The following is a 10,516-nucleotide window of genomic DNA, read 5'->3' as shown; positions in this document are numbered from 1 at the left end:
ACAACTACAAGGACAGATGTAACGTCTGAAAATCCTTTTTCGTCCGTCAGGTTGTGGAATTTTTGTGGCCCTCAGTAAATCAGTGCTCAGTATTGGCATGAAATGTTGAAGACCTTGAAAAAGAGTCGAGGCGTATGCTATTAACAATTCAATTAACCTGAGACTTCCAGATCATTTACCTTGCTCCTTCACTTGCTCCTTAAGAATATGATTGTCCCGCTGTATAACAACACATCAGTATCTCCAGCCTGTGCTGTTATCATATGACTGTTGTTGGTGTATAACACTGGCATCATTCCTTTAGGCCTCATCCCCTATCTATTTGCAGTGCAGCTGGGCTTCTCTGATATTGACTCATCCTGGTTCTACCGAGTTGCAGGCAAAGAGATTTAATATCTCAAGTGGTGCTGAACTCCTATTGCTACTAATGGATTCTGTATAATGTGGCACTTAAAATGCATGAGCAGCCTCTGATTTATCTGTAATTTGCCTCCACTGGAGCATATCTCCCTCAATACTTCCATTTGTTTTTGCCTCTGTGCAGTCTTCTCAGTAAACAAACCCTGATTGGGATTTCATATTGTTGCATTCCAGTTTGACAATTTGGTTCTTTCCAAAACATAAAATGGATTTTTTTTGCTTTTTGTGATTCTGTTTTAATTACACAACAGAGGGAATAATAAGTCAAGCATGAGATCACAGACATGAGGTGGGGTTTATTTGAGCTGTCGCTGCAGAAAGACATGCTGACTTGGTCAGAGGCAGATGGGCACCTCCCAGAAGGGCCATTTTCATTTCTTTTATCTTCTACTGTTTTATGTGTCAAACAGTAAGCATACTAATTTGATTAAACTGAGCTAAAGCATTTGTGGAAAAAATCAACACCTGATTTTGGTCTTGTACTTTTCTGAATAATTGTGGTTATGTCAAGCTAAAAGCCCACCCTGAAAACAAAGTGATTTTACCCGCTCCCTATGTTTTCACTCCATTTGATTTCGAGGTCACGCAACATGGAGCAGGGAGATGTTAGACAATCGATCTGTTGGGTTTAAATGTGTCAGTGTTGTCATGGCAGCAGAGCTGCACTGACAGACGAGGCTACAGAGGCTCAAGGTTAACAGCCAGTAGACCAGAGTCAGAGACCATTATGAGGAGTCAATACTCCTGGACAGGTCAGACTAAAACCAGCAATGTAAACGTTTCAATCCACAGGACTATAAGCAACAAACAAAGCTTTACTGTTACAGAGACCTGTTAGCATGTGCTAAGCCATGTGGGGAAACTCACTAACACATGCATATGTGATTTACGTAAAACAGAAACAACAGACAGACAATATCTTTAAAGCTGCTCAAAACCCAACATCTTTTCCTGAAAGTAATGTGACATACCGTACATTTTTAGCATGCTTAAATGTGCTGTAGGTAGGATGGGAAGATCCAGGACTTAGCCAAAAAAATTGAACATCAACAACTTCTCAGTCCCTCCCCCCTTTCTGCTAAAGCCCAAAACGGTCTCCTAAGCCCCTCCCCCCATAAGAGAGAATGAATGTGTGTGCATGAGCAGTGATGGAAACGCAGTTAGACACCCCCCCACAAAAAAATTGCTTGATCAAGGGTCCGGCCCGGGCCCGGCCCGGCCCGAGGATGCGTGGCGGAAAATAACGGCTCGAGCCCGGGCTCGGGCTTGGGCCGAGAATCTAAACTCTACTTGGAATTTGTATATTTTATTTATTCAGTTAGTTCTTTCATTTTTTCTGGAAAATGTATTTCCCAACATAAAGGCCTAAAGGATGCTTCAAAGCCTTCTCCGAACCACCAGGACTAAGATTCTGGTGAAGAAATGCTGAAGCCTATATTTATTACCAGCAGCGACAGCAACACTGGTATTGCTTTTACCTAGTGTTTGTTTGTGTGTGTGTGCTACCACAGAAAAGGATCTGAGTACTTTGCCAGGTTAAATATGTCTGTCACACACACTTTATATCCTTGACCCGATTTGGTGTTGCCGCTGGTGTGATCTCTAGTTTATTTATGCATTTATTTGGTGGCCTAAAAATAGTTAAATATAAAATAAAATATATTTATTCTATGGACTACATCTATCTGGAATTGGCTCATAAAGTACCCATGATGTGTAGGTTTTTAATTGTAGAATTTAACTCTTTAACTTCCAAAATTGCCATGTAAAACATTCAAGTTGCTTCTTTGATGACACGCCAACAAAGCCTAAAAATTAATTCATAAAAAAATACATCAGTGGTAGAATTGTTTTGTTAGACTGAGTGGTAAGACAGGTATGGCTTTCCATGTGTAAAAATAACCTACTGTACTTCGACACTTGAATACCCCCCTCCCCCCTCCAATTTGAGTTAGTGGGCTTTCCTACTGTCCAAACTTAGAGCAGTTCTGAGATGCTGTCACCTCTCTGTTCTCTGCAACACAAGCCTTTTGTCTGCTCAACCGCAGCAGAGAGACAAAGCTAATTTAATTGGCTGTGCAGATATGTCAGCCTGCCGTCACTCTGTTTAGTGGTCATTACCTCTGCATAAGCATAGTGCTGCTCACTGTGGGAGCACATGTATTTATGTACATGTATTCAACACACACACACACACACACACACACACACACGGATATGTGACTGTAATGAACAGGCTCATATAAGTACAAAGGGAGAGAGAGAGAGAGATATTAAAGGTGGCTTGTCAGTGCAGCTGGCATTTTGTTCAGCAGAGACCAATGTAGCCTGTCTACCTGGTGGCCCCGTCAGACAGGAGCGAGTCCATTGGGATCCCACAGGACCTCCTACCAGCCACACACCTGACAGGGGGGCTGTCAGAAAACTCTGCAGAGACCCTATTATACGTCATACTGCTAAGCACTGCAGTGGCCACCAGATGACAAGCTTCCACCTTACACTTTATTAGGAGGGGGAGTTCAACCACAGAGAGAGACATCAGGTTGTCACTGCTTAAAGTATTGCATTGTTATCTGCACATATCTGGCAAAAATACACCTTGTGAATGACCATAACCAGTGATGAATGTTAGGTGTGTTTATGAAGTGAATATGGACAGTTACAGCATATGTTCATGGGATAAATTAATATACAAACAGATTGATGTAACAATACTGCCATCTTCAGGAAACTTGTTGCTACAACTTTATAGCTGTGCAGACAGAACATACTGGTAAACAACACTTTGTGGATATACATTAGTTAAATTTGTATTACTATTTACTGTACATGTTACAAACTGAAATGCTCCAATGATAACATAATAATAATAACTTTTTTACAAGTGAAATAATTAGGAGCAACCACGTAGCCAAAGGTGCAGTATGATGGGGTAAGAGGCACATTTCTTCTTCACAGATCCAAACATTTGTGCCGATGATATGATGATGATGTTTTCATGTAGAACCACATAAGCAGCTGAGGGTTTCCTCCTGGCTGGTTCCCATGAGATCAAGTGAAGCTGTACTTTCTGCTTTGTTTATTGCCAAAGCTTTAATCCGAAGCTCTGGATCTCTACACTCTGAGCTGGAATGACAGACACAAGAACAGGGGATGGAAAGTGAATAACATTTTATAATGAGGAAGAAGGAGTTCTCATATTATCTATCCTGGAAAATGCATTAGTGAGTGTATACTTAAAAGCATATTTTTCCTTACTGCTGACAAAGCAAATACACAACGAACTCTATCATTAGAGGTTTTTGGAGTGGAGAAAAACTCCAAAGTGTAACATTACCTTTACCTGTCTGAGTCAGAGTCACAGGACATGGTGAGGTCCTTCTGCAGATCCCCTTCAGAGTGGAATCGCCTCAGGCCACAGTGCTGGACCGCCTGGGCCACAGAGTAGTGGGTCTTTCCAGCAGCACAGGCCTCCATCTTGGACGGGCTTAGCTGTGACTGTAGGAAAAGATGCAGGCAACTGTCGGACAACAGCTGAGGACTCTGGAGGATCCTGGAAAATAAGGACAATAAACAAATCAGATTGTTGTTAACAGTACATTGTATTGCTTGTTCATGTGAGAACAGCAGTCATGTGTCGCGGTGTTTCTGGAAACTGGGATGTATGTCAAAGTTCATGTGTTTATTGATCTGTGAGATCATTCTTACTGTTCCAAAAACGTCTGGAGCCCTTTCATCCGTTCAGTGATCTGCTGGGCGCTGTTCAGGCTGAAGAAAGGGTTCTTTGGGGGCAGCTCTGGCAGCTGTAACCTGCAAAAGACACATATACACCCTAAAGATGACAGGAACCACAGTGCAGATTACTTTTAACATGAAAACTGAAATGTGTGTTCTGCTTTTGCTAAAATTGTCAGTTCAAAATGCAGTAAATTAACTTACATTAGCTGTGAATTTGCTTGTAGCTTCTGCCTGAGCCATACAAACTCACTGTACCTCCTTCTCACACTTGAGATCTTCTTGGTGAAGCACAAGCTGTTTGTCTAAAACAGGACACAAGTGTGATGTGCATGTTACAGTAAGCTCCACTATTTGACTATAAAGGTTAAAAGAACTTCCTTTTATCGTTGTACTTACATGTAAACAAATTTCGTAGTCTATGTAGGCATGCCAAAAGTCGTTCTTTCGTATCCGTGGGTCCCGCACCCAGACACTGATAACTTGCTGCATTGAGAAGGCAAGAGACACTGAAACGCTGAACTGAATGCGTTACGAAAAAGGGGAAGTGTTTTATTGGCAGATTTAGAGGAAGTGCAATGACCAACACGACAGGAATCAGCATAGGAAAATCCCACCAAATATCCTTTTTGACTTAGGACAAAAACAATTTTTTTAAAGCTGTACAAGAATTTAAAGGTTCAGAACTCAACTTGTGACATTTTAAAGGTGTTTTAACTATGAAACTTCTTAAAATCTTAAAATCACAATTACTGGATAACTTCAGACCTACCTGATTAACAGTGGTGTCAGTTTGTTCTCTCATAATCCAAATATTCTTGTTTAAATCTCAGTAACGTAAAGTCAGCCAGATAATGCTGTGCTTAGCATTGTCTCAGTGCCTTTTATCCAACTTATATTGTCCAGGGGCAAAGGTTTCAAAATAATGTCACAAGACTGAGATAGGCTTATCCTCATAATCAGTTAAAACACATCCTTTGCTGCTGATCATTTGTTGGATTGATGTTCCTGCCACATGATTTAGCATGTGACAAATGTGACCGTAAAACACTTCAAGATAAAAGCTTCACAAAAAGACTTCCTTTATTCACAGAGACTTCACAGATCCATGGTCAACAGTTACAGTAATTTAGTAGCAGATGCATTTTAGGAGGTTTAAGGTTCAGCTGAGTGTCCCATAACAGTCATGGGAGCCATCAGGATACAAATATCATGTACACAGACCTGTATAAATGCTGGAAGACAATGCCCCGCGTAATTGGACAGTCTTGTATCTAAAGTGCTACATTTTTAACAATCGTATTAGCTATCACAGGTGCACAAAAGTTAGTGTGTTAATCACAATAGATTTACTTAAGAAATATTATGATCTTTTGATTCATTCTGCCAGGACTTCACTTTGTGTAATCGCCAAATAATATATATTTTTTAAACTCAATAATAATCTGGTTATAATTCAATACAGAGGAGAAGAGAATATTTGGTACTTAGCAGCTGATATGAAATATGGGGAAATTTCTGGTGGGCAACATTTATAAATATTTGACATCAAACACAAGGAGACACAGTAAGACACAGTACAAGCAGTGGCTGACTATAAACGCCTCACACAATACAAGTTCAAACAAATGTTCGAACAACAGGTCTACAATCTTCAGCTCTAACTAAAATCTACATGGACTGGAGGTTCAGGATGGATAGCAGGTAGTTCACTCTGCCTACACAGTGTTGCTATAAAAGATAGAAAGCATACGCTAAACAACCAAGATGTAAAACAGGACTATAAATACTAAAATTACTCTACGACAATAAAAACAAAACATGTCCACAGTGATTGTGTCTGCTTACGCGAGACCTAAGCTGCTACAAGTTAGTCTGACCTCAAATCAGCTGCTCTACACAGAGGTTAGTTTTAGTCTCCATCGCAGTCTCCACAAAGGCACAAAGACCTCGTTGAGCACCACAGGACTGAGAGCACTTAAAATCCTTCCCCGCAGAGGATCTCGCACCTGCCAGAATCTGAAACCCCTTCCTGCGGCATAATTTCACACAGTGTGCCTCTAATGTCAGCTGAAGGAGGGACACTCGATGGAGGTTAAACTAAGCTTCAGGTGAGAGCACAGCTGTTTATCAGTTTGCCTCTGTACACAACCCACGCACACACACTTCACTGCTCCTCGTCTCCGCAGTGCCAGGTCAGCTTCTGCTCATAGAAGTCGATGACCACCTGGGGACACCTGACGCTGGCTTCGCGCGCCGGCAGCAGGGCCACATCGTCAGAGTTCTTCCTGTGGTGAAAGAAACACGTAGGAGAAGGAGACCATTAAGATGGCGGCCTCCTACTTTTATTGTTTCAGCAGCAGCACACACTCCTTCCAATTTGGAAACAGTTATTGTGATGAGGAAAGGCTAAGGGGACTGAATCACATCAGTCACTCTATGGTTTTGAAATATCCAATGACACTTAAAGGGGTAGTACATATATTAGTACTGCATTTCAGTAAAGTTAAGGGACTCAGCAGATATTTAAATATTTACTTGTTTCTGGTCGATTATTTTGTGTCCATTTCTATATCCTTTTACTCTATTTTAATATAGGCTATGTTTTCATTATTGTATTTTAAATGTTGTTCTAAAGCATCTCTTTGCCTTGTGTAAAGCACTTTGAATTACCTCTGTGTGCGAAAGGTGCCAATAAATAAATGAACAAGTAAACCTGTCTTGCCTTACAGTATATGGATGAAGCTCCAAAACACTAGATCCTCCACTTCCCATAATGCAACTAAAAGCATGATTTCCTTAGCTGGAATTCAGACCAAAAAGAAAGACACTGCGTTTCTGGGGTGTGCCGTTTCTTTATCATGGCAGAATGCGCTCCATAATCACTTAATCTGAGGAGTGTTTTGTCAAGTGGTCACAATGTTGTCTAACTTTGTCTCCTAATGATATGTTCACACAACATGATGACATTATTAACTGCATACCTACAAAACGACGAAACACCCTCATACACCTGATACCAGATTCTATCATCCTTTCTGTAGTTTGAACATATAGATTGCAGCTTTAAACGTGAACAGCTGACTTTTACCATCACACAAACATTTACCCAACCCCTGGCATTTATGCAAGGTCAGAGAAAAGAGGAAGCAGTGGAGTTACCATTTGACGAGGAACATGAGCTCTCCCTGTCTGTCTGTGGAGCCGATGATGCATTCAGGCTCGAGGTAAGTGCTGAGGTTAGTGGGGGAGTCTGACTGCTTGTCATTTGGCTCGCTGTTGCGTTGCTGCTGAGACTGCATGAAGGACTGCGAAGAGAATGACAAGGATAAAGGTGCAGCAGTTAGAAGAAACCACAAAGACAACATCCGCTTTCAAAGACCGCCCGCTTCTTCTTTTTCTTTACTGTAAATGCCTATTGCGAAAAAAAGGAAATTGTATTGCTTTCACTTCACAGGGGCATTGCAGAACTAGCCACCTTCACACAACATTCAGTTTCATATTCAGCCTTAAAACTCAAAAAACTAGGAATAAAATGTGCTAACATGGGCAGATGTTTTTACTCAACTTCAGAGCAGCTTCTTTTTACTTTAAGAGAAACAACTTCCCTGAATTTTTTGAGTGTAACACCCCACATAAAAAGCATTCTAATAATATGTTGTTGTTTTTTCCTTTTTACGGATTTAGGTGCGGAAGTTCTGTGAATAACATGGAAACAACATCAAATTTAAGACACTCCGGCACTGCATTTCTCACATACTTACAATTTCCGTCTCCTGCTCTGTCATTTCTTCTTTTGGAATGAACCCTTGTTCGCTGTGCTCTTCCTCATTCACCTCTGAGAAATGTGTGTTTCTTAGGAACTCTTCAATGAGTTCAGGACAGTCTAGATTGTCCTCAGGTTCCCATGTGTTTTCTGCACTGTAAATACATCAGAGGGAGGAATACATTTAAATATGATGCATAAACAAAAACAAACAAAAAAAATCACCCAATATTAGCAAGGACATCTCACTCACTCAGTGAAACCTTTCCACTTCAGGAAGTACTCCACTCTTCCATTAAAGATTCTGCGGAGAATTATTTTTTCTACCACAAACTCCTGGACAACTGTAGGAGTCTCCTCGGTCTTCCGCTGTTTGGCAGTCTGCTTCTTTCTCATCCTGCCATGAATGAGAAACACATGATGACAGCCAGCCTGTATTAATGCCAAACCATAATAAAGTTTCGAATTTTTTTGTTAAAACTCCACAGTGATGTCAGCTGGGATATTTGCAGAACTTGGCAGTGGTGAGTACTCGGCTGTGCCCTTCAGACAATGATCCATACATTTATTCTAGTGCTCCACCTGCTGTTTCTTTCGGGAGCACGTCATAAATAGGTCCCTTAACGCAACACGTTAGTATCTACAAACACACGTGTATTAGCGCATTCAAACAGTTTAGTTTTGATTATATTGTGCAAACAGCAGCCTGAAAATACATGTGTGGAAACGTGCTATCAGACGCTCCAATGAACAATATGCACCTACGCTTTCGGTGTTTACTTAATCTCTGCGGACAGCCTGCTGCGGTGCTGCTCGGCTCTGTGTGGAGCACGTCGCTGGAAACTACATGCACACAGCGCCGTCGATGCTGCTTTGTGCGCTAATGTGTCGTTCGGCGTGTTTACATGAGCGAAACAACTTTTCATGAATGACTTAAAATTAAAGATGGCCGTGGATGCTCGGAGGAAGTGGTTGCCAAGGGAAAAGGTCATGCCAGGAAAACCGGGAGGAGACGACGGGGACGCGCACACCGCCGACCAATCAGAGAGAAGTCCGTTCCCCGTCCAGTGGGCCGGAAAAGCCCTGCCACCCATGGGCGTCATCTGGGTATGGCAAAGGCTCGGTGCACTTGACATGTCTCGCTGGGATTATAGACTGGTTCCAGGTTTTTGGTTCTTTGATCTTTTTGATCATTGTCAGTAGAAGCAGATCATGAATTTGAATTTATTTGGAGGCTATATGCAAGGAAACAAAATCTCATCAGAGTGTAAGCAGATTCATTTACGCCCAAAAATTAAAGAAAAAGCAAACCTTACTGGAAATCTACATTTAGAAATATGATCGATATGAGCGCCTGATATTAGATGCATGGGCGTCACCATTTATATTATATTTACAATATATTTATAATAGGCTATATTAATATTTAAAGTACAATTTCGAGGTAGTTATTAGTTACTTTGCAGCCAAGGATTTTACAGGAACACATATGAGCAAAATAAAGTATGATACATTGTTATAGATTCAATTATCCATATAAGTAGTTACAATCAGTACCATCTTTAACAACATGAAAATGCGGCTTTAATGCATCAATTATACTATTCCAAAAGTATAAATGATGGAAATAATGTTATGCAGAATGGTGCATATTGTTGAGAACCTTTCCTTTTAATACTTTAATAATTTACTGTAAGTACATTTTATTACTAGCACTTAAAGTTAAGTAAACTTCTGGATGCAGGACCTTTACATGTAATGTAGTAATTTATACTGTGGTATTGCTACTTTACTTCAGAAAATCTCAATGTAAGCACATTGGTTTTCACAGAGGGGATCTTTCCTCCACAAGCTCCTAAACTGCACTGAGAAGACCACAGAAAAACACCCTCTGGAGGATTTGATTGACAGCTCCCTTTTAGCCAATGGGAAACCCCAAAGCTGCTGATTCGCCAAGTAAGCACCACTAACAGGCCTTTTTTCCCACCAGTTATTCTACACAGTTTTGTAGCACACCACTAGGGGACGCTGCCTGCTTGTATTAGACTGCCAGGTTTAGCTCCTGCACCCCAGTCAACTAATGAGAATGGATTTATGCTGGAAAGCTCACAGCAAAAGGCAGCAGAACAAAAGGTTTTACTAGGAGATGGACTCACATTGGAGCTGCCTCTGATGCACATTTCTGATACCATTTCATCCTCATGCAGGATTATATAACATTGGGCGCATTTGTTCATGAAATGTACTTGTGAATTCACTGCAACAGCACTGTAGGAATGTAACACAGAAACACGGATGCCTACAGTAAAATCAGCACATGGTGATGTGTAACAGTCCTGAGAATTAAAGCCTCATTTTCATTTTCAATGAGAAAACAGTGAGGAGGCCCTGGGGCTGTGGATAAAAGTGCTTACAGAAAAAAGGCGGACAGACGCCTGCATGGATGGTGAATTTGGTGTTAATCGTATCCAGAAAAGGAGATTTTTGATCGTAGTCTCAGAGGGGACAGTCACAGGACACAGGTCTTATGCAGGTTATAAATCAATGTTTGGTCATTTGGACCTGCCACATACACCCCACTCAGCTCCCAGTGGA

General features: G+C 41.1%; 2 protein-coding genes across 5 annotated transcripts; both read right to left on the bottom strand.

The window, feature by feature from the left end:
• Positions 1-3,042: 3,042 nt before the first annotated feature.
• Positions 3,043-5,070, bottom strand: snx10b (sorting nexin 10b). 3 transcript variants are annotated; one of them, XR_004104862.2, is made up of 7 exons: positions 4,928-5,070; positions 4,555-4,677; positions 4,360-4,460; positions 4,129-4,230; positions 3,764-3,973; positions 3,363-3,546; positions 3,043-3,313 (listed from the first exon to the last, which is right to left on the bottom strand). XR_004104862.2 is itself a non-coding variant. In XM_031299018.2 (6 exons), the coding sequence occupies exons 1-6, from the start codon at positions 4,958-4,960 to the stop codon at positions 3,417-3,419; spliced, it is 699 nt and encodes a 232-aa protein (XP_031154878.1). In that variant the 5' UTR covers positions 4,961-5,070; the 3' UTR covers positions 3,043-3,416. The 3 variants fall into 3 exon arrangements, 2 of the variants coding, with proteins under 2 accessions (XP_031154878.1, XP_031154879.1); XM_031299018.2 differs by having other exon boundaries at positions 3,043-3,546; XM_031299019.2 differs by having other exon boundaries at positions 3,043-3,546; positions 4,555-4,641.
• A 150-nt stretch (positions 5,071-5,220) lies between these two features.
• Positions 5,221-9,022, bottom strand: cbx3b (chromobox homolog 3b). Of its 2 annotated transcripts, none has more exons than XM_031299016.2 (5): positions 8,702-9,022; positions 8,175-8,318; positions 7,920-8,076; positions 7,318-7,463; positions 5,221-6,443 (listed from the first exon to the last, which is right to left on the bottom strand). In XM_031299016.2, the coding sequence occupies exons 1-5, from the start codon at positions 9,013-9,015 to the stop codon at positions 6,323-6,325; spliced, it is 882 nt and encodes a 293-aa protein (XP_031154876.2). In that variant the 5' UTR covers positions 9,016-9,022; the 3' UTR covers positions 5,221-6,322. The 2 variants fall into 2 exon arrangements, with proteins under 2 accessions (XP_031154876.2, XP_031154877.1); XM_031299017.2 differs by having other exon boundaries at positions 8,687-8,946.
• Between the last annotated feature and the right edge of the window lie 1,494 nt (positions 9,023-10,516).

Source organism: Sander lucioperca, chromosome 10 (genome assembly GCF_008315115.2).
Source record: "Sander lucioperca isolate FBNREF2018 chromosome 10, SLUC_FBN_1.2, whole genome shotgun sequence".
NCBI lineage: Eukaryota > Metazoa > Chordata > Actinopteri > Perciformes > Percidae > Sander > Sander lucioperca.
The sequence above is the reverse complement of the archived record's forward strand: the minus strand, read 5'-3'. Positions and strand labels throughout refer to the sequence as shown.

Coding starts and splice junctions, on each gene's coding strand:
- cbx3b (XM_031299016.2), bottom strand. CDS start 9,015: ATGGGTGGCAGGGCTTTTCCGGCCCACTGGACGGGGAACGGACTTCTC. Junction 8,077..8,174: donor AAGTGGAAAGGTTTCACTGA/GTGAGTGAGATG, acceptor ATGTATTTACAG/TGCAGAAAACACATGGGAAC. Junction 7,464..7,919: donor CAGAGCAGGAGACGGAAATT/GTAAGTATGTGA, acceptor TTCTCTTCGCAG/TCCTTCATGCAGTCTCAGCA.
- snx10b (XM_031299018.2), bottom strand. CDS start 4,960: ATGAGAGAACAAACTGACACCACTGTTAATCAG. Junction 3,974..4,128: donor CTCCAGACGTTTTTGGAACA/GTAAGAATGATC, acceptor CTTATTTTCCAG/GATCCTCCAGAGTCCTCAGC. Junction 3,547..3,763: donor TGTGACTCTGACTCAGACAG/GTAAAGGTAATG, acceptor CTGTCATTCCAG/CTCAGAGTGTAGAGATCCAG.